The sequence below is a fragment of the Colossoma macropomum genome, unplaced genomic scaffold, assembly GCF_904425465.1.
Source record: "Colossoma macropomum unplaced genomic scaffold, Colossoma_macropomum, whole genome shotgun sequence".
In the NCBI taxonomy this organism is placed as follows: Eukaryota; Metazoa; Chordata; class Actinopteri; order Characiformes; family Serrasalmidae; genus Colossoma; species Colossoma macropomum.
In genome coordinates, this window is record NW_023494795.1 from 44534547 (window position 1) to 44558546 (window position 24000).

The following is a 24000-nucleotide window of genomic DNA, read 5'->3' on the forward strand; positions in this document are numbered from 1 at the left end:
TATCCAGAATAAAGTTCTAATAAATGAATATCCAGAATGAAGTTCTAATAAAATTAATATTCAGAATGAAGTTCTAATAAAATTAATATCCAGAATGAAGTTCTAATAAAATTAATATTCAGAATGAAGTTCTAATAAATTAATACCCAGAATAAAGTTCTAATAAATGAATATCCAGAATGAAGTTCTAATAAATTAATATCCAGAATGAAGTTGTAATAAATTAATATTCAGAATGAAGTTCTAATTAATTAATATCCAGAATGAAGTTCTAATAAAATTAATATTCAGAATGAAGTTCTAATAAATTAATATCCAGAATGAAGTTCTAATTAATTAATATCCAGAATGAAGTTCTAATAAATTAATATCCAGAATGAAGTTCTAATTAATTAATATCCAGAATGAGGTTCTACGAACGTTAATGTTGTGAGTACAGCTGTGGTTTTGCTGAGTCTGCTCTGTTTACTCTCTGTGCTGAAGCTAACTGTAGTTAGCAGCGTTAGCTTGTGCTCTTTCTCTGCTCTTTTGTTTTGCTGTTGTTTATCTCGACTCTAACCTGCAGTTTTGCTGTTGTTTATCTCGACTCTAACCTGCAGTTTTGCTGTTGTTTATCTCGACTCTAACTGCCTCAGACAGGCTTTAAAAGCTGTTACAGACCTTTAAACAGGAAATGATTGTCAAACTTCAGCACAAACACTGCTTTCCTGAAGCTACAGTGCTAATGCTAGCTCTTTAGCCTGGACTCAGTTTCACTTTGAACTCAGAGCTGGACTCAGAGCTGGACTCATTAACTCTCTCAGACTGAGACTAAACCTCACTGTTTCAGTCACTGTCGATAAAAGTAAAGAACAACAGTGAAAACACAAACATAAACAAACACACACACACACACCTGCTCACCTGACAACACAGGGAGGCACACAAACACCAGCACACACACACAGGGTGTCTGCTCTGCGCCTCACTCCTCACTCCTGACTCAGTGGTCCTGGAGAGTGAGCTGTTGCGTGTGTTGTGAAGGGTGAAATGTGGGGCGGTCTGCTCTCCTACCTGCTGCTGGCTGATACCTGAGCGGGTGTTTCTGGACTTCTTCCTGCTTCCGCTGCTTCCCGGAACTCAGAGTGGTGTAATATGCAAATCAGGCCTCACCTGTACCTGCCAGAGCGCCGTTAGTGATTCACTGAGCTGCGTAAACATTACAGCGCCGCCGGCTCAGCGAGACGGAACAGATCACTGGGATACAACCCACATGGCCACATTCCAGGGCACAACCGGGCCGCCCAGGGCCCGAGGCAGGGGGGGAAACCAGGCCTTTACTTTGTCTCATATGATGTCACTCTATAAGTCTGGTGACACCAACAACACGATCACTATCAGATTTCAGCACTGACTGGATTATTATTGTGTTCATATAAGCAGCAACTCTGACAAACTGTTATTACTGCTGGGTCCTGGCAGCGTCCGACAGTCACTGATGGTGTTTAGTGTTTTCCTGACGGGCTGATGTCACAGCATAAAGGACTCTAATGCGTTCTGATTCCAGGTGATTTCCGAATGGGATCTCAAGGTGTCCTACAGGAAGCTTGTGGTCTCCAATCTTTTTTCAGCAGGGTTCTTAGATTGGATTAAGACCGTTCAAGAGATCTGATAAAGAGAGCCGGCTTTAGTTCAGTATTCATGGATGTGTGGGCAAACAGAGGGTGGCGCTGTCCTGATTTCACTTCCCAAGCACCGTCGGACAGTATTAGCAGGTTAGCATGCTTCGCAGGCCGTTACAGTTAACTGCACAGCTTCACTGATTCAATTCAGCTGTGTGTTTGGCTTCGTTGAGTTTGTTTACAAATTTACTGACGTTCATGAAAAGTCAGACACACACATCTCTACCTGTACCTTTTGATGTTCCGCCCAGAGTTGTTGATTGACAGCTGTGATGTGTATGATTTATCCAATAACGCTGCGAAAACCACGACCAGAAACCATGGGAAATGAAATGAGGACGGGGATCAGACACCACACCAGCTCTAAATAATAAGTGAAATAAGAAGGTGCTTAGGGCCCCATGGCCACCAGGGGGCCCCTAACAGCCTCTGAGTCAGTACTGTACTGTACTGTACAAACACAGATGTGGTGAACTCGGTGTATGACAGCGGTTAAACACTTTCTCTGTTGATCTATGTTTACATACTCAGGCTGTGATTAGACATTATGCGTGTGAACACAGGCCCACAGTCCAACCCCCAAAACACACACACACCCCGCTAACACAGTTCACTAAACTTCCTGGGGGTGCAAATCAAAGGGTGCTAAAATTAGGAAATACCAAGTAAGATGTGAAACAAAGTGACACCACTGCAAAACAAACTTTTAACATATTAATTTACAACAATTTATACATATATTTGTTATAATTATATGCTTTAAAGCTTAAAGTATAACATTTGTTCTGTTGCTTTGCATCTTTTTGTCACGTTCATTTAGCTGTGTGCATAAAATCAAAAGTAATCAAACGTAATAAGTTGCATTACTTTGATGAAGTAATTAAAATAGTTTCATTAATTATTACATTTTTAACAAGGTAACTATAATCTGTAATCTGTTACATTCCAAAACTTTCATAATATGGCAGTTATTATTATTAGCATTGATGTTTATTGAACTAACCTCACCGCCATTATGATTCACTGAGTAAGCTAATGTTAATATTAGATTAGCTGGACCCATTTTCACAATGTAATAATAATAATAATAATAATAATAATAATAATAATAATTTGACATCTATAGAGAATAACATTACATTTATCTAATGTAAATCTCTCTCTCTCTCTCTCTCTCTCTCTCTCCTCTGAGCTCCTCTGAGACTGAGATGGGTGTTGTCACATGTCTCCACTTCCTGTATCCATTATTTCAAATTAAAAGTCCTGAGCAGAGCTCTGTAATTGTGACTTCATGACAGTTCATTAAGCTCTGAAACAGCAGCAGTAATCGCAGAAACACTGCAGTTGATCAGGCAGCTAGAAGGGCCCCCAAAACATCCTGCTTAGGGCCCCAGAGGGCGAGAGCAGCCCTGGTCCCGGAAACAGCTACACACAGTTTAACACAGCGCCGACCAAACACAGCAAAACAGCTTCGGATCAAAGCTGAAACTGCGTGTCACACTGACAGATACACACACACACACACTGACAGATACACACACACACACACACTGACAGATACACACACACACACACACTGACAGATACACACACACACACACACACACACACACTGACAGATATACACACACACTGACAGATACACACTCACTGACAGATACACACACACTCACAGATACACACACACACTGACAGATTCACACACACTGACAGATACACACACACACACACACACACTGACAGATTCACACACACTGACAGATACACACACACACTGACAGATACACACACACACACACACACACACTGACAGATTCACACACACTGACAGATACACACACACACTGACAGATACACACACACTGACAGATACACACACACACACACACACACACACACTGACAGATACACACACACACACACACACACACTGACAGATACACACACACACACACCCTTATCGCTCCTGTCACATAAAAGGATCTTTATTTTTGCCCCGTTAGAAAAGCTGACCTGAACACTGAGGGAACAGTTCATGATAAAACGGCTCCTGAAAAGCGACTCTCAGTCACATTAATTCAAAAGCCGGGTTTAGTGTGAAAAATGCCACAGATCGTGTTTTAATTCAGATAAAGACATAAAATTATGTATCAACAAACATCTAACAGCGCTCATCTGAACGTGTTGTGGGAGCGGGAGCCCTCTTCGATTGTGATGGTCAGAAAATGATTACCGTCCGGCTGGTGGATCTATCAAATACGGAATAAACACTTTGGGTTTTCAGCCAAAACAGAAAACGTTTAACAGATTTAGCAGATCTTCAACTGTCACTCTCTAAACTCCGTTCACTCAGCAGGTAAAAGTGGCCCAGATCTGATGTTTTGTCAAGCTGTTCAGACTGTCTTTTAAATATGAGCTATGTCTGATCTCAGTCTGATCAGATCAGCTCCTAAACTGACCCTCACGCACAGGAGAACGAAGCTTCTCGTCCAGAGATAAACAGTCAGAATGGAGTGAACAGTATCAGACACTCCCGGAGGATCAGCTTCATCTCCTCCAGCTTCTCAGGAGCTGATAAACAGCTGGACTCGTCACCCAGAATGACCACGAGCTTGCTGTAAAAAGGGCGTGTTATTCAGCCACACCCACTTCTTTGGTTCGTGTTGTTGCTCTCTTTGGACTTTGCTTTCAGACTGTTATCTTGTCAGCCTCGTCCTCCTGCAGCTGCGTTTGGACATTTCTTTTTAAATCCATCTGAACGCGGCGCGGTTTGGAGCGTCTTCCAATTTAGTTTGTGCAGAAACGTCAGCCCAGATGTTTGAGGTCTCAGCAGCGCAAAATGATGACGAATGTCGAGCTGGATTGATGTAAAAGTTGCTTGAATTCAGTCGCATCACCGCAGATCGGATACGCATCAGATTTCAGTTCCACGTTTGAAAGCGTCTCAAATCTGAGCTGGAAATGTCAGACCCAGCGTGTTTATCTGGTCACACTGACACACAGACACACACCTGTGTCACACATGAGGACACAGAGCAGATTCGGGCCACTTTTACCTGCTGAGTGATCAAAGCCTTGAGAAGTAATGCTGATGGTCATTGTTTGTTGCGCCGGTCATCAGTAAACATAGGCCGTGTGGAACCATCTCACAGTTTCTTTGAGGAACTTTCCACAGCATAGTAATCGTCTCTGTTCATGTGAATCATCAAGAAGGCCAAGAACTTCTCTACTGCAGGCTCGGGGTGGTCTCTGCACTGGGCAGAGCCAAGAGCCCCATTAAAAATATAAATTATTAATGGTCAGCGCAGGCATCTGTTAGATCTGTTATAACAGATCTGGTAGTTAGTGTTCTCCTCCGAGCGCGTTCAGCTGTACAGTGACGCTGCGTTAGCGGCAGTTTGTAAAGTGTCTTCATACATTCATTACCTGAAATAAATATCAAAACAATGGATCCTACGGAGCGGAGCAGTTTCTCTGACCTGTGAGCGAAGAGTGGATATTATGGGATGGAATGGTTCGTTACCAGCGTTGTAGTTTTTATCAGAGGTGGGTATTTACATCACTAATTAAAGTACTGATGGATCTGTCCTGTCCGGTGTCTGCAAATCATAATTCTTTCACTTCTACTGCAGGAAGTTAGTGAGTAAAGAGAGCTACTTTTACACAGTTACAGTCATATTTAGTTACCATTTCCTTTTTGTTGTATTTTGTTGTTGGTAACAACATCTGTATGCTTTGTGTTTGGTCACATCTGGAGCATCTTTGGAGCTTCAGGATTTTATTATATTTATTATATAATTATTTATTTTAGACCAAAAGAATCACAAAAACAGAAGAATGGAGCCAAACAGTCTTCGGTTCCTGTGCTGAGAGAGGCTGGATATTCTAAGAAGTTCCACTGCAGTTCTTTACATTTTTTGAGCTGATCACCTGACACTCTGACCCCGTTTACACATGGTCACTTCATACGTCTTGAGTATCAGGATTACATTCGGAGGCCAAACCCACCCACGTTTTAAACAACCCAAACTGCTCCCAGTACAACCAAAACCCCTCCCAGTACAACCCAAACTGCTCCCAGTACAACCAAAACCCCTCCCAGTACAACCCAAACTGCTCCCAGTACAACCAAAACCCCTCCCAGTACAACCCAAACTACTCCCAGTACAACCAAAACTGCTCCCAGTACAACCAAAACCCCTCCCAGTACAACCAAAACTCCTCCCAGTACAACCCAAACTGCTCCCAGTACAACCAAAACCCCTCCCAGTACAACTCAAACTGCTCCCAGTACAACCCAAACTGTTCCCAGTACAACCAAAACCCCTCCCAGTACAACCAAAACTCCTCCCAGTACAACGCAAACTGCTCCCAGTACAACCTAAACCCCTCCCAGTACAACCCATACTGCTCCCAGTACAACCAAAACCCCTCCCAGTACAACCCAAACTGCTCCCAGTACAACCCAAACTGCTCCCAGTACAACCAAAACTGCTCCCAGTACAACCAAAACCCCTCCCAGTACAACCCAAACTGCTCCCAGTACAACCAAAACCCCTCCCAGTACAACCCAAACTACTCCCAGTACAACCAAAACCCCTCCCAGTACAACCAAAACTCCTCCCAGTACAACCCAAACTGCTCCCAGTACAACCAAAACCCCTCCCAGTACAACTCAAACTGCTCCCAGTACAACCCAAACTGCTCCCAGTACAACCAAAACCCCTCCCAGTACAACCAAAACTCCTCCCAGTACAACGCAAACTGCTCCCAGTACAACCTAAACCCCTCCCAGTACAACCAAAACTGCTCCCAGTACAACCTAAACCCCTTCCAGTACAACCCAAACTGCTCCCAGTACAACCAAAACTCCTCCAAGTCCAACTAAAACCCCTCCCAGTACAACCAAAACCCCTCCCAGTACAACCAGAACTCCTCCCTGTACAAGCAGAACTCCTCCTAGTACAACCAAAACTCCTCCCAGTACAACCAGAACTCCTCCTAGTACAACCAGAACTCCTCCCAGTACAACCAGAACTCCTCCTAGTACAACCAGAACTCCTCCTAGTACAACCAGAACTCCTCCCAGTACAACCAGAACTCCTCCCTGTACAACCAGAACTCCTCCCTGTACAACCAGAACTCCTCCTAGTACAACCAGAACTCCTCCCTGTACAACCAGAACTCCTCCTAGTACAACCAAAACTCCTCCCTGTACAACCAGAACGCCTCCCAGTACAACCAGAATGCCTCCCAGTACAACCAGAACTCCTCCTAGTACAACCAGAACTCCTCCCTGTACAACCAGAACTCCTCCTAGTACAATCAAAACTCCTCCTAGTACAACCAGAACGCCTCCCAGTACAACCAGAACTCCTCCTAGTACAACCAGAACTCCTCCCTGTACAGCCAGAACTCCTCCTAGTACAACCAGGACTCCTCCCAGTACAACCAGAACCCTGAAGTTGTGATCTGTGTCTGCAGAGAAGATAATCGTGGAGGACACACATGGCTGGGGATGAAACTAAATGCTTAATAGTGACTGTACAAAAACTGTAGACCACTAATAAACAGTTGATAATTGGTTGCTGCGTAATGAGCTGATTTGCATATTCCGTCCCACAGTCCGACTAACGGGAGACACATTTGACTACCAAGAGTAAATACATGAGGCTAAAATCCAGAAACTGGACACAGGAAGTGACCAGGTGTAATTGGGGTCTTTTACTGCAGTCACTACTTTACCTAAGGATCAATTCACTTGTGTATTGATAACGGCTACTCGACCCATCTCTGGTGTTCATGTTTATATTTATTCAAAAACATTTATAATTTCATCCAAGTGTGTGTTGGCTTTTGTTTTCGGGCAGGAATTTTCATTTCAGGGCTAAAATGTGCTGGAAAAGTCTGAGGTTCTGCTGACCACTGCTGCCGGTGGGGGGTCGTGGGGGGGCGAGTCGTGGAGGTATCTGAGCTTGGTCAGCATTACGGAAACGGGGTCTCGGCCGGGTGCGTATTTGTGTTCGGCCACTGAGAACACCTTCATGGTGGTGTGGGTGAAGAAGGAGCCCAGCTCCCTGGCTTTGGCCCGGCAGGTCAGCGTGTTGAGCAGCTCCTGCCGGAAGCGCCGGCTGACCATGCAGTACAGCAGGAAGTTGGTGCTGGAGTTCAGGTTGTGCAGCATGTTGGCAACGTCGCTGACCACATTGATGGGGATGGCGTAGTCGTCCCGGTTGAAGTCCTTGTGGTTGTAGGTGGTGCGCAGGATGCAGTAGGTGACGAAGCGTGGCAGAGTGAGCACCACGAACGCCACCGAGACAGTCCCCAACAGCAGGAGGGTCCGGCGGACGGACCCCCGTGTCCTGGCCCCGCGGATGGTGCGGCGCTCCTCTTTGGTGAAGAGGCGACTGGAGCACAGCAGGTGGTGCGCGATCAGAGAGTTGAAGAGGAGGACCAGCATGATGGGAACGCCACTGGACAGGAAGGACGTGATCCACACCACCACCGTGGAGTACACAGCCTCGCGGTACAGGCACCGAGGAACACTGACCGCCTCACCGTCCAGAGTCTTGTTCACCTGCACCAGAGGGCAAAGGTCAGGATCCTAATTACAGCTAAATTTTCCATAATAATAACAATAATGAGATGTAAATCATTTATTTTGTGTTATATTATATATTAAGATTATTATATAAGAACAACCACAATGACCAACAACTACAATAAGAAAACATTTGAATTAATGAATGTAATCAATAAATATAAAAATATGAAATATTTATAAATATGTATAAAATATAAAAACACAAAAAGTGTGAATAATGTTGGAAAAAAGTAATATAGTAGGGTCATATTTTATATGTATTATTATTACAGTCAATTTAATACATAATTAAAAAGTACTTATTTTTCTTTAAAATATTTAAGTAATAACTGTAAATTATATATACATATATAATGGAATATATATGGAAAGTATAAAACATAAAACATAAAAAACTTTTGCACAGCCCGAATTTAATTTAATCATATGTTAAATTCAGCAGATAAACAGTAGCTGTGCATTAAAAAGCATGATGGGATGTCTGGGGTCACACGGCTGTACATGCTTATATATACTTTATCTTTCTTACTTGACGTAAAATTACTGCCAAAACTGTAAACAACCTAAAAACCCACAGAAGTGCAATGTGTGAAAGGTGCCGTGGTGTAGTGCTGCACCTGGACCACCACGTTGATCCAGCTGGCAGGTACGGAGGCCAGGTGTGACAGCAGGACGATGGTGGTGCAGGTGAACAGGGCGTGTCTGGCTTGCAGGGGGCGCTGGCGGCTCACCGTCACTCTCAGCACCAGGAAGCGTTCGATGGTGAAGGCCACCACCACCCAGGCGGAGCAGTAGAAGGTGCCGAACTGCAGGAAGTTCATGATCCCGCACCACGGGGAGGAGTGCCAGAAGGGCTGGACCTGCAGGAAGGTCAGGCACAGGTCCAGCAGGATGACCCACACCAGATAACAGGTGTCCGCCAGCGCCAGGCAACTCAGGTAGATCCGGGCCGAGTCCGACATGCCGCACGCGCGGAAGCAGATCATGTAGAAGGTGAAGAGGTTTGCTGGAAGAGGAGAACGCAGGATGGAGATGAAGCTGCTGTGTTACAGCATAACTGACACATGAGGGCGCTGTGACATTTGTTTTTCTGTAACAGTGTCTCAGCACAGCTGAGCATGCTCAAACGTATTCACTGCCATATTTTCTTCCTTCCAGTTTATGCTTGGTTTCTCTGTGTTCTCATACTTTGGGTTTAGCAGCTGTTACTGTACATTGGGTGAACATTTCATAATAAATCCTCCAAAATTGCTTGGAATTAAATCTCTCTACATTAACCTACTTTGAAAGTGAAGAACGTTTTTGTCCACTCCTGTAAAGTTAACATTTTGGGGATGTTCTTCTGAGGACAGCAATGATATCTAAATATGATTTTATTTTTGCAAATAATCAAGAATATTAAAAATATATATTTGTCATATTTAAAACTACTTTAGCTTAAATGCCTGTATTGTAATGTATTTTTGTGGTGAAGAATAACTGATGGTTGATGGACTCTTAGCAGTACCGCCACAGCCCACTGTTATAAAACATGAAAAACAAAAAAGAAATATATAAAAAGAAAAAAGAAAGGAGGTATATATATAAATATACTTAAGTATGCATGTATGTATATATACACCGATCAGCCATAACATTCTGACCACCTCCTTGTTTCTACGCTCATTGTCCATTTTATCAGCTCCACTTACTATATAGGTGCACTTTGTAGTTCTACAGTTACAGACTGTAGTCCATCTGTTTCTCTGATACTTTGTTAGCCCCCTTTTACCCTGTTCTTCAGTGGTCAGGACCCCCATGGACCCTCACAGAGCAGGTACTATTTGGGTGGTGGATCATTCTCAGCACTGCAGTAACACTGACGTGGTGGTGGTGTGTTAGTGTGTGTTGTGCTGGTCGAGTGGATCAGACACAGCAGTGCTGTGAACAGCGAGTGAACAGCGATTCCCAGGAACCTTTTGGGCCGGTTCTAGAATAAACATGCACATTTGAAACTTGTAAAGTTAATGCCGTGTGTGTTTTATCTGAATCTTGTATCAGACATTATCGTGTATCTGATCTCGTGTGTATCAGTGTTACAGAGACTCTTTCAGTACAGAGTTCTGCACAGAGCTGCTGCCACTGTTTAACACTCCTAACAACTAACCGGAACACTGCTTAGACTACGACTCATATTCACAGTCAGTTATCTAGAACCTCCAGAAGGACTAGAGTGATGTTGGTCCCACCCATTGTAAATCAGAGCGTGATTGGTTCACTTCCTAATTATGTCGGTAGTTAAACTCTGACCAATGGGAGAGCAGCTGAGCTGAATCTGCTCAGACACCACAGAGTGTTACTACAATCATTTCAGTGTTTAAATACAGCCAGCGTGATGTTCATGTTCACTGAAATCATTAGACCTTCTCTGAAGATCCAGAAGGCCCTGGTTCCCAGCTGGTATACACAACCTTCCAGGAAGTACCTCAGGGCAGCACCTGGACTCACCTGGAATACCCAGAATGCAGAGCAGAGGGTAATACACCTTCTGGAAGGTGATGAAGATGATGGTTCCGTCCATCTCCGGCTCCTCTGAGTCAACAGACACCCACAGCGTCCAGCGCTAATGCTGCAATAAAACCATTACAGCAGCAGAGCACTGCAAAGAGTGAGAGACAGAGAGAGAGAGAGAGAGAGAGAGAGACAGAGAGAGAGAGAGAGAGAGAGAGAGAGAGAGAGAGAGAGAAAGAGAGAGAGAGAGACAGAGAGAGAGAGACAGAGAGAGATACAGTTTAAATCAAATAAAGCCAAAAACTCCCTCGTCCTCAGGTCATTTAACGCACGATCCTCTTTACTGACTCTATAAAATAAAACTTGTTTAACGGTGATAAAACTGCCACCTGTTTTAAGTGTGAATCTCTTCCACTGCACTTCAGCACATTTCACACATTTGACTGGAAACGATTACAGTCAGAGCTGTTCACAGTGGTGGTGATAGGAACCAGACGTCCCCCTCTAAAAGCTCCCTCACAGAAAGTTCCTACATGAATTGGTTATGAATTCACTGCCTGATGACTGAGACACTGTTTTATGATAGTTTAGAGAACTTAAACTCCATTCATGGTGGAGGGATACATGCAGGGCGCTGTGAGGCAAAATAGTCCCCAAAGAAAACTTATTATTTCAGATTTTCCACTATTTTCCATCATCAACATTCCATATAAACTCAGAAGACTCGTGTAGGTTCACTGGTGGTTCTGGATAGTAAATAAAATGTCTATATCTGTGTTGTAGTCATGGCGACCCCTGGTTCCTATCAGCACCACTGTAGAGAGATCTGAGTCTCTATAATCAACCGTGTCTGTAAAGCTTTTTAATGCAGGGTCTGAACTTCTTACTGAAACAGGATCTGAACAGCAGGAGCTCTCAGTTTTTAACTGCATGATAGTTTGAATCTAATCAGTGTCTGATTAGAAAAATGGCCCTAAATAAGTCTTAGAACACAATTACAGCTAATAACGCCAAACAGAGCAAAAGATACAGACTGAAAAAACTAAAAATATATACAAACTATATCACCAAACTACATTATTGTGTCTTTATTATGGAAACATTAGCTGAGATCAAACAGTATCCTCTGTTGGCATAATAAAATAAACAAATAAATAAATGAATAAGTACATTAAAAATCATAAATCTGTACTAATATGTAACTGTATATGTGTATATATATGTGTGTGTGTATATATATATATATATATATATATATATATATATACATATATAAATATATGTGTGTACTCACTTTGATGGATGAAGCCGAGTGACTGGACGACACGGCAGGTAAGACTCACCTGCAGCACTGCCCACTGCACACGCATGACCGATAGAGCAGATGGACAGAAGAGCCTCAGAAATGACAGGAAATGATGTCGCTTTATTGATCTGGTAAACAGCTATTATGTAATATTGATTTACTGAAAACTCAAAGCAGGCTCTCTGACAACGGCGGGAAATAAAACAGCCCAAGTTTCTCCCTCAGAGTAGAGGAGCTGCTGAAACTCACAGAATACCACTTTACAGCGCTCAAGAGACTCCACACAGCACAGTGGCTCCCTCTGCTGGACAACAGAAGCATCTCAGAGGATCAGAACTCTGCATCCAGAAACTGCTCCTTCTCCTCTGCTTCTCCAGAAGAACGTGGAGGAGTCAGGGAGCAGGAGGAGCAGAGAGAACGAGCAGTGGTTGGGGCCTTCACCAAGTTTTAAATTAAATCAAGAAAAAAATTCCCAAAACACAGAGATTATATAAGTCCAAGTCACTTACACTCAGGTCCAAGTTACATACCTTTAAGTCCAAGTCACTTACACTCAGGTCCAAGTTACATACCTTGAAGTCCAAGTCACTTACACAGCAATCCAAATCTATCTATCTCTCTCTCTCTCTCTCTCTCTCTCTCTCTCTCTCTCTCTCTCTCTCTCTCTATATATATATGTATTTATATAAAACATAATTTATTCAGTTTGTTAGATATAACTGAATCCGTTCTAATGATATTCAACAGTGTGTTTATTTTTATTATTTTCTGAATGTAAAGCTGTGTGCTCTGTTTATTGTGTATGTTATCCATTTTAGTACGATCGGTTCCTCCAGTCATGTTTGTGTATAAAGTGCTATAAATGTTTTTTAAAGATTTAAAGATAATTCATTTATGCATTTTAAGGAAAGAGACATTAATAGACACAGATCCTCTTTACACATATCAGAGCAATATCCACTCAGTTTAGGTCAAGTTTAGATAAGCGAGACTGCAAGAGTGTAAAATACTGTACTTTATTTCCAAATGACAAATCAATGTGTTAACAAACATGTTAAAAACTGAAATAGAAAACAGAAGAGTGGATTCCTAATACAGTACTGTTACTGTTAAAGCAAACACAGAAACCTCAGCGACATGAACATCCTTCATCACCAGCTCCTGTACGCTCCTGTACTCTCCTATACACTCCTACAAGCTCCTATACGCTCCTGTACTCTCCTATACACTCCTACAAGCTCCTATACGCTCCTGTACTCTCCTATACGCTCCTACAAGCTCCTATACGCTCCTGTACTCTCCTATACACTCCTACAAGCTCTGATAGGCTCCTGTAAGGTCCTATACGCTCCTGTAAGGTCCTATACGCTCCTATATACTCCTATACGCTCCTATATACTCCTATACGCTCCTGTAAGGTCCTATAAGCTCCTATATGCTCCTGTACTCTCATATGCACTCTTATACTCTTCTATATACTCCTGTATACTCCTATATTCTCCTATGTTCCCCTAAAAGGTCATATACGCTCCTAGAGAATCCTATGCGGTCCTGTAGGCTAACATGCGCTCCTATAGGCTCCTGTACACTCCTATAGGCTCCTGTGAAGTTCTGTATGCTCCTAAAGGCTCCTTATGTGCACATACAGTTTCCTATAGGCTCTTACAGGCTCCTACATGCTCCTATACACTCTTATATGTCAATATAGGCTCCTATATGACCTATAGTTCCAGTTAAGAGTTTGAATACATCTGCTTGTCAAGAATGTTCTTATTTTACTATTTAACACAGTTATTTCTGTTTCGGAAATGTATTCATTGACTTATTGACTTTTAAGTGTTTAAGCTTAAGCTTTTAGATCACATTGGATACAACATCCATTATATCAGGCTTGTAGAAACCTTTAACTGGATCTGTGAAAGGGAACGAGGAGAAATGGCCCCGTCACACTGTCCTCACCCTCCAAACAGTAATAAATCGATCTTAAGGTTAAATATTATACATATAACAAAATCCTAAAGAACACAGAATAAAAAAATGAAAAAAAAAAACACTAAGAAAATGTGAGACGTAACGTCCACCCCGTTACGTGTAGGAGAGAGAAGACTTTTAGGTGTGGAGAGTCGTCCATGTTTTTCTATGAGGGTCTGATCGTCGTAACACCTGAGAAAGGAGGGGGGGTAAAGTAACATCGCTAGAAATGAGGGCGCAAAACATCCGTCCTTCATCTGGAATAAACGTCCGGTTCCAGGAATCTCTCCCCGTGTCCTGGATCCACAGTTGGAGAAAGCCCAAAGGTTTCCCACTTCAACAGTGTAGAGGATATGTTTGAAAGTTTTCTCATACATTTAGCTGAAGACAAAAAACGCAACATATATTATTATTTTTAAAATTATGATTTTAAAATTAAGGAAAACTCTATTGTTTTAAATTCATAGTTTGGCAGAAAATCTAATTCTCCCACAAAAATGTAGCCGATCTGCCCAGACAGGTTTGGTGCTTCTTTGTTTTAGCGCTGGAGCTATGAAGCCAATGGAGATAACAAATGTTGCTAACTGCACACTCTCCTCACGGTGTGTGGAGGTGTTCAGTACCTCTAACAGACTTGATTATGTGGTTTCTGACCCTGTTATCCATAAACATACACTAAAACAAAAGGTGTCTGCTACTGTTTAACTACGCTAACATACTTTCATCCAAAAAGTTCCTGGCTAATCGACTACGTTTTTGTAAATTTAATTTTTTTGCCAAACTATTCTTTCAAAGAGAACATTAACAACAAAATACAAAGAAATAAAAGCCAAAAAACAAAACAGAAAAACCACGTTTATAACTGGCACAGTGAGAAGAGCTTCACCACAGATGCACTTCATCCTCCACAGGATCCTCCTGATTCATTAGTAATCGCTAAGGCTAACCTGTTAGCGCAACACAATCGGCAGAACAGAAACAGAAACACAACAGAACCCAAATAAACACATGTAGAGAGCAGATCGAGCAGACTGGCCGTTTATATTTACACTCCCTGCAGCCGCTTCGCTGCATCGTAACTCAACCCCAACAAGCGGAGCGTTTCGATGGTTCTTGTGAACTCGTAAAACCCCCCAACAAGCGTAGCATTTCGGCAACTCGTAATCCCACACACGGACAGAAAGCGCACGCGCTGGTATGGACCGATCACATCACCAACTACAAAACAATTCATTAAATTCCCCTCAAATATTTACGTTATATGTGGGGTTTAATTTCAACTTCAGCCATGCTACAGTAGCTAGCGGCAAAGGCTACAACGCTATCTTAGCTAGCTAGCGATGCTAGAACAGCTGAAGCTGGTGAACCTGCTTACCAGTCAGAACTAACTGCACCTGTTCTGTCCTAAATTGCTGCTTTTGAAATCATCAATGTATCTGCTATATATTAGCTTGGCCCACTTCCTACTTGTGTTGCCGTGGTAACAGAGAAAACAGAGAATACATAGATGCGTCACAGCTACCATGTTTACCACTTATTTTTTACGAGTTTACGAGGACCATCTGAAGGCACCACATCTTCCTTCCCACCTCTTCCATTTCCTACATTACCCACAATCCCCTCCTGTACCTCCCCTCCATCAGATTTGGCTAAATTTTCTACTTTAGCCTCGGCCTAAGCCACCGGCAGCTTCCACTCCTCATTCGTTGGGGACAGTTTGTTACTTCCTGAAGCTGCGCTATCGCTTCCAGACAGTAGGGGGCGCTAAAGGGGTTTCCCCGGCGTGGGTGAGAGCAGGGGGAAGTTAAAGGTTGTCTCCGGGCTGGTACTGCGGCTCCGTGGCGGTGAAATAATCCTCCAGAAAAGCCTGCAGGTACTCGAAGGTGGGCCGGTCTTCCGGATCTTTCTTCCAGCACAGAACCATCAGCTCATGCAGAGAGATGGGGCAGTCGGCCGGACACTGCATACGGTAACCGCGCTCCACCTGCTCCAGAACCTCCCGGTTATTCATCCCTAAACACAAACACAGCAGGACGAACACAAACATGTCTTTAAGATCGGAAACTAAACTTAGACTGAATGGGCGGGGCTAAACTGCTGTAGGCTGAATGGGTGGGGCTAAACTGCTGTAGGCTTAATGGGTGGGGCTAAACTGCTGTAGGCTGAATGGGCGGGGCTAAACTGCTGTAGGCTGAATGGGTGGGGCTAAACTGCTGTAGACTGAATGGGTGGAGCTAAGTTCACGGTCCACCTACTGGCTGCCCTTCACGTCATCCCTCTACTGCCCCCTACAGAGCCATTCACTGCACTCACAGGAGATGTTCTGCAGTAACATGTTTAGTTTCACACAACTTTAGTATTAACTGATTTAAATAATTATTAATGTGTGATTAAAGGTAAAGTATGCGTGTGTAAGGAGCTCACCTGGATACGGCACTCGGCCTTTGGTCACCAGTTCCGTGAGGAGGATGCCGAATGACCAGACGTCTGATTTAATGGTGAATCTCCCGTAGAGCGCAGCCTCTGGGGCCGTCCACTTAATGGGAAACTTCGCTCCTGTAGCACAGAGAAAGTCGAGCGGTCAGCATGTTGGACGTTAGGGAGTGTGTCTGTGTCCAGGTGTATTAGGCATATTAGCCCAGGTATATTAGTCCAGGTATACTAAACCAAGTGCACTAGCTCAAGAGTATCAGTCCAGGTGTACCTCTTTTAACCTGCTGCATTAACTTAGGTGTGGTAGACCAGGTGTATTAATTCAGGTGTATGAGCCCAAGTATATCAGCTCAGGTATATTAGTGAAGGTGTGTTTGGTCTATTAGTCCAGGTGAGCTGGCCCTGGTGCATCAGTCCAGGTGTATTTGGTGTGTTAGTCCAGGTGAGTTAGCCCAAATATATTAACTCTTTATACTGACTCAGGTGTTTTAACTCATGTGTTAAGACCAGTGCATTAACTCAGGTGTGCTAACTCAAGTGTGTTAGCTCAGGTGTTTTAGTCCAGGTGTATCAGTCCAGATGAAGTAACTCAGGTGCTCTAATCCAACTGTTTAACCGGTTGAATTACCTCAAATGAGGTAGATCATCTGTGTTAACTTGTGTATTAGCCCAGGTATATTAGCCTAGGTGTGTTAGCTCAGTTGTGCTAGATGTATAAACACAGGTGCACTGGTTCAGGTGTTTTAACCCATGTGTAAAACAGGTGTGTTAACTCAAGTGTGTTAGCCTGGGTGTTTTAGTCTGTGTGTCTTAGCTCAGTTGTGTTAGCCCAGGTATATTAACTCAGGTATACTGACTCAGGTGTTTTAACCCATGGGGTAACTCAGGTGTATGAGCGCAGGTGTGTCTCTCTGACCTTGTCTGGCCGTGTACTCGTTGTCCTCGATGAGTCTGGCCAGACCAAAGTCAGCGATCTTGCACGCCAGATTATCTCCCACCAGGATGTTAGCGGAGCGCAGATCTCTGTGGATGTAGTTCATCCTCTCGATGTAGGCCATACCACCTGCCACCTGAACACACACATCATCACCATCAGCACGGTGTCAACTCTTCAGGTGGGCTGATAAATTGGAGCGCCGTGCATGCTGGGATACCTGAGCGGCCATGTCGACGAGGTTGGGCAGCTTCAGCGCTCGTCCTTCTCCGTCCTTCAGGAAATCCAGCAGACTTCCTGCACACACAGAGCGGCAGGTGTTTACATAGCGCAGCGTGATACGAAACAGTCTGGAGAAAAACCGGAACCTCTCAGGTTCCCTACAGCGTCACACAGATACGTCCTACATTAGGATCAGGCCTTTATACGCTACTTCTGCTGGAAGAACTCGCTGAGGGTTACGCTAAAACAACAACAACAACAACGTTACAGATAAAGGCAATGCAGCACTGCCCCCTACTGGTGTGTGTGCCTGTTTACCTTTTTACCAACTAGTTTTTCAGCTAGCACGTTGCCTTAACATCTCAAGCTAATACGGCTAATTTAGCTTTGTTTATAGTAATTTTCACCTGTCCATCGTTTTATCGCTCTCTAGACGTTAGCTGACGCGATCGGACTCTGATAGCTGTGCAGGAACTCTTACATGATTAATTCTGGACTTGTGACAAAAATGAAGTGACACTCCATGGTGAGCTGAAGACACGAACGCCGGTATTTCTTCCTTACTCCTCTGGGGTCTGAGATCATTCTCTCAACTTATTCATCTCATCTTAAACTCTCCTCTAAAGTCTCTTCATATATCATGATCCTCATATGTTTCATATCTAAATGCTCCGTTATCTTCATCACTACTTTCCAAACCCGCTGCAGCAGCTTCAGCAGCTGTAAACTCTCTGCACGCCGTTTCACATGAGTCTCCAATGTGGACTGAATGAAGAATGAAGGGTTTCCGGCGTGATGGTCAGTGCTTAGTGATTTCCTGAGTGTCCATCGGTCAGTTTCACACAGAATGTAGACGGACACACCAATCCACCAGTTCCACACGGTGAGAGGCAGATGGCGTGTATCTCAGCCCCTCTTCATAGGCTCATAACTCCGGATGTGAGTCTCGTATGATCTCGTGATAAGATGGAATGGAAAGGGCGACTCTACAGATTCAGGAAGTGTTTGAACTGGATTTCTGAGCTGGATCATCACAAAGATACAGACACAGATACAGAAACATAAAGTTTGACATGTGGGCCATTTATGTACTTTTGTTTGTTGTGAAAAGGGCCTATCCCCCCTCTGCAGTAAAGAAATTCTGACCACTGATGTGGATGCTAATCAATACAGACATGATGCTTGGCAGCTAGTAGTAACATTAGCTATCTGGCTTCCTTCCAGATCAGCCAGCTAAGGAGGAAAAAGCCCAACATTTCAAACGACTCGTCTTCAACTGCCTATCAGCCTCAAAGCTCTTTTAGTCACGGCGGTGACCTCTGACCTTTGCTCATGAATTCAGTGACGATGTAGATGGGCTCCTCGGAGACGACGGCGTAAAGCTGCACCAGTTTATCGTGGCGGAGCTTCTTCATGATCTGAGCTTCTTCCAGGAAAGACTCGGGGGACATGGTGCCCGGCTTCAGCGTCTTCACCGCCACTTTAGTGGTGCCGTTCCACGTGCCTGAGGTCAGAACCACAGCCGGGAAATGAATAAACAAACAAACAAACAAACAAATAAATATAAACCGCTGCTGAATTTCAAACAGCCACGTCCTGCAGAGTCAGATCAGATCAGATCATCTAAACTGAGGGAGTGTTTAACTGTGGCTGTTTGAACTTCAGACTAAAGGAAACTTAACAGAGTCAGTCTGACACACTGAACACTGCAGCCTGCCTGACTTCACACTGAGCTGCTTCAGTTCTTATGGCGATGATAGCACAATATCTGATTCTCAGACTGAGTATGATTAAAAATCTGATACGATTCTTATTTTCAGTCTGATTCTCAGTCTGATTCGGATTCTCAGTCTGATTCTGAATTTCAGTCTGATTCTGATTCTCTAATTTTGATTCAGTCTGAACCTGATTCTAATTCTCAATTAGAACTGACAATAAATCTGATCATCAGTCTAGTTTTGACTCTGATTCTGATTCTGTCTGATTCTGACTCTGATTCTCAGTCTGATTTTGACTCCGATTCTGATTCCCAATCTGATTCTGATTCTCAGTCTGATTTTGACTCTTATTCTGATTCTCATTCTAATTTTCAGTCTAATTTTGACTCTAATGATTCTGATTTTCAGTTTGATTCTGATTATTCTGATTCTCAGTCTGATTGTGATTCTCAGTCTGATTCAGATTTAGATTTCCAGTTTGATTTTGACTAATGATTCTGATTCTCAGTCTGATTCAGATTTTGATTTTCAGTCTGATTTTGACTAATGATTCTGATTCTCAGTCTGATTCAGATTTTGATTTTCAGTCTGATTTTGACTAATGATTCTGATTCTCAGTCTGATTCAGATTTTGATTTCCAGTCTGATTTTGACTAATGATTCTGATTCTCAGTCTGATTCAGATTTTGATTTTCAGTCTGATTTTGACTAATGATTCTGATTTTCAGTTTGATTCTGATTCTGACTGTGAGGTTATACAGACAGACAAACTGCAGCACTAACCACACAAACACATAACTATGGGAACGGAGAGAGAGAGAGAGAGAGAGAGAGAGAGAAAGAGAGGGAGAGAGAGAGAGAGAGAGAGAGAAAGAGAGAGAGAGAGAGAGAAAGAGAGGGAGAGAGAGAGAGAGAAAGAGAGAGAGAGAGAGAGAAAGAGAGGGAGAGAGAGAGAGAAAGAGAGGGAGAGAGAGAGAGAGAAAGAGAGAGAGAGAGAGAGAAAGAGAGGGAGAGAGAGAGAGAAAGAGAGGGAGAGATAGAGAGAGAAAGAGATTACATTACTTTCTTCACTCTCTCTCTCTCAGCACTTACCTCATACAAAACTTTTTCAGAAAAGCAAAGAATTCTGGGTAACATGCTTAATAAAGGGTGGAACTCAGATTCTTCAGGGTCTGAATAAACAGGGTATTTATTCTCAGTCTGGCTTTCGGCAGCAGATTAACATTCCAGACACTTCCATTATTCATCGTTTTCCTTCTGTCGGGTTTGTGACTTTGTCACGTTTCAAAAAGTGATTATTTATGAACTGAATTATGAATCAATGATCAGATCACCCTTTATTATCACATCACCTGCTCAGATTCAGAGGAACCGTGGTGAGTGATTAACCCTTAGAAGCCTTAACCCTCAGTTCACTGAAACGAGCAGAGGAACTGAGGAAACTGCAGGTTATAAACTTTCAATCCAGACCACATCAGGGTCCGAACACAGAAGAGATATTTTATCATCACTTGATTTGAACACTACACTCTTAAAAAGGACGGTTCTTTAAGAGTTCTTCAGTAAATACAGTGGTACTACACAGAACCATGAACGCTCAAAGAACTAATTTCATGATTAAATGGTTCTTTACATGGTAAAATGATTCTTCAGATTAATGGAGAATGTGCTGAATATGATTCTATATAGAACCTTTTTGAAAATGGTTCTATATAGCACCAAAAAGGGTTCTATCATTAAGCTTGACATTATAATAATAGGAACCCATTTGGTGCTATAAAGAATCATATACAGCACATTCTCCATCAATCTGAAGAACACTTTCACCATGCAGAGAACCAGTTAAGCTTGTAAGTGGTTCTTTGAGAGTTCATGGTTCTATATAGTACCACTGTCTTTACTAAAGAACCCTTGAAGAACATTTGAAGTTTGTTTGTAAGAGTGTAAAACTGTCGAAACAACAGAATGGAAATGTAATTATTATGCAGCTATATAATTAACTATGTAATTGTTTTAATATTAAACTCCAGACTTCTAAGGGTTAATTCATTAACAAGTTAATTGATTAATTTTATCTTACCACACCAGACATCAGCAAAACATCCCGCCCCCAGCTTGACCTCCAGATGCAGAGACTCGCGGGCGATTTCCCAGGCATCGTGGGTAAGACCCACTGTGTCTGGTACGTAGGTCACGCACACGCCCGTTAAATGATAGCACAAACCGTCTGCATGCACTACAGGGAGGGAAGAGGGGAGGGGGGGTTAACTACCACCAACACGAGGTGGGGGGGGCATGCAGAGAGAGAGACGGAAAAGGCACCAGGCAGGAGAGTCCCTCCTTCACCATACAGCTCACCAGAATCAGGAAGGAATAGTTGGACAGAAGTTAAGTAAGTTTAGTTGTAGCCCTGGAGCTGCAAGGCTAATTTAGCTAAAAAGTAGTGTATGTACTCCAGTCAGCAGTGTAGCTACAAGAAGGCCTGGGGGGATTTCTGACTGCTTGAAAAATGGAAAAGACCCCAGATCCCATCCAAATGTTACACAATGTTTTTGTGGTCTTATAATCTGGGGTGGAACCCTTGACTTCTCGTGCCTTCAATCCACCTTAAAAAAGTAAAAGTTTCCTCCAAAGGTCTCCTGAGGTCACCACCAGTTTTTGGGGGTCCTAAACTACTCCTTGAACACTAAACTCTAAGTTTTCTGCCTTCAGCTACTCCAGTTCAGCAACCTTTCAGTCTACATCTCTGCGTTTTAGACTCCACCCTTTTGAAGGACGCTCCCTTCCGTCTCTCCTTATGGCCTTTGCTAGCCACGGCTGCTACATGCAGGCACTGTTAAGGGGTTGTTGTTAGGCGAGGTGGGAGTGGCCATACCCATCCAGACCTCCCCAAACTGGCCGTTGCCCAGCCGCTTTATAAGCTGCAGCGACTCCCGTGGGATCTCCCACACGTCTTTGGTTTTGACCGACAGGTCAGTCAGGCGCGGCATCCCTTTATGGCACGGAACGATCAGGCGGCAACACAGACCTGCAGCTCGCTCTGAACCACATCAGCCGCACATACACATAACCGCACATACACACACAGCATAGATGCACATACACACATACAGAAAGGAGGAAAGAGATGGAAGAGTTACGGAAGACCTGCAGGGAAGCAGACGGCCAAACGCTGTGGCAAGCAGAATCTGAAGCACAGCAAAGATTAAAACCTGGACTAATATATACATAAAGACAAGTGACAAATTCCAGCCCAACACAACCTGACCCAACACATGCCATCCCATTCCAAATCAACCCAACACATGCCATCCCATTCCAAATCAACCCTACACATCCCATCCCATTCCAAGCCAACCCAACACATACTATCCCATTCCAAATCAACCCTACACATCCCATCCCATTCCAAATCAACCCAACACATGCCATCACATTCGAAATCAACCCTACACATCCCATCCCATTCCAAGCCAACCCAACACATACTATCCCATTCCAAATCAACCCTACACATCCCATCCCATTCCAAATCAACCCTACACATCCCATCCCATTCCAAATCAACCCAACACATGCCATCACATTCGAAATCAACCCTACACATCCCATCCCATTCCAAATCAACCGAACACATGCCATCACATTCGAAATCAACCCTACACATCCCATCCCATTCCAAGTCAACCCTACACATCCCATCCCATTCCAAGTCAACCCTACACATCACATCCCATTCCAAATCAACCCAACACATCCCATCCCATTCCAAATCAACCCAACACATGCCATCCCATTCCAAATCAACCCAACACATGCCATCCCATTCCAAATCAACCCTATACATCCCATCCCATTCCAAGTCAACCCAACACATGCCATCACATTCCAAATCAACCCAACACATGCCATCTCATTCCAAACCAACCCAGCGCATTCCATTCCATTCTAAGCCAACCCAACGCATCCCAACCTATTTCATCCCAGACTAACCCAACACATCCCATCCCATTCCAAACCAACCCAACGCATCCCAATGAAAAACATCCCAGCCCAACTCATCCCAACTCAACATATCCCCTCCAAACCCAATGTATCCCATTCTATCTCAGCACATCACTAAACCGAGTGCATCTCATCCTAACCCAATGCATCCCATCTCATCCTAAGATGAGATGGGATGCAACCTATTCCCAACCCTGACCAATCCAACCCAACGCCGCCCATCCCAACCCATTCCATCATATTCTAACCAAGCACAACCCATACCAACCTAACCCAACCCATCACAGATCAACTCCGTGCATCCCAGACCAACCCAACACAGCCCGTCTTGATCCAGTCCATCCTAACGTGCCAACCTGACCCAGCACATCTCATCCCAAACCAATAAATCCTATCTTAACTTTCCCATCCCAGCCCAATCTGACATCCCAACTGACCATGACCTAACACACCCCAGCCCTCCTCATTCCAACTAAACCAAACACATCCCAACTCAATGCATCATAGGCCAACCAAACCCAATACAGCCCATGCCAACCCAACCCAATATAGCAACCTAACCCACCACATCCCAGTCCAGCCAAGTCTGGCATCCCATCCTATCCCAACACATCCCAGTTCAGCCCAGTCAGACATTCCCATCTGCCCCCATCACA

General features: G+C 43.6%; 3 protein-coding genes across 14 annotated transcripts in view; all 3 read right to left on the minus strand.

Moving 5' to 3' along the window:
• traf3ip2a (TRAF3 interacting protein 2a) overlaps positions 1-1162 on the minus strand; it is a 25746-nt gene extending 24584 nt beyond the window's left edge. Inside the window, exon 1 of one of the 7 annotated variants that reach the window (XM_036582531.1) lies at positions 1054-1162. The gene's annotated coding sequence lies outside the window, so the exon portion shown is untranslated. Of the gene's footprint in view, positions 1-895 lie in introns of all 7 variants that reach the window. The other 6 variants (XM_036582534.1, XM_036582532.1, XM_036582535.1 and 3 more) reach the window with 6 other exon arrangements.
• Positions 1163-7548: 6386 nt separating this feature from the next.
• On the minus strand, positions 7549-12124 carry LOC118816268 (probable G-protein coupled receptor 139). Its single transcript, XM_036582793.1, has 4 exons — positions 12050-12124; positions 10753-10903; positions 8883-9271; positions 7549-8238 (listed from the first exon to the last, which is right to left on the minus strand). Exons 2-4 carry the CDS (start codon positions 10823-10825, stop codon positions 7549-7551), a joined length of 1152 nt encoding a protein of 383 aa, XP_036438686.1. The 5' UTR covers positions 10826-10903; positions 12050-12124.
• Positions 12125-13061: 937 nt separating this feature from the next.
• The window catches only part of fynb (FYN proto-oncogene, Src family tyrosine kinase b), a 54910-nt gene continuing 43971 nt past the window's right edge, over positions 13062-24000 (minus strand). For 4 of the 6 annotated variants that reach the window (XM_036582539.1, XM_036582536.1, XM_036582540.1 and 1 more), the window contains exons 8-13: positions 22215-22379; positions 18946-19125; positions 17620-17696; positions 17382-17535; positions 16457-16588; positions 13062-16045 (exon numbers count right to left, since the gene is read on the minus strand). In XM_036582539.1, the coding sequence (XP_036438432.1) occupies positions 15837-16045; positions 16457-16588; positions 17382-17535; positions 17620-17696; positions 18946-19125; positions 22215-22379 (917 nt within the window). In that variant the 3' untranslated portion in view covers positions 13062-15836. Of the gene's footprint in view, positions 16046-16456; positions 16589-17381; positions 17536-17619; positions 17697-18945; positions 19126-21419; positions 21576-22214; positions 22380-24000 lie in introns of all 6 variants that reach the window. The other 2 variants (XM_036582542.1, XM_036582541.1) reach the window with 2 other exon arrangements.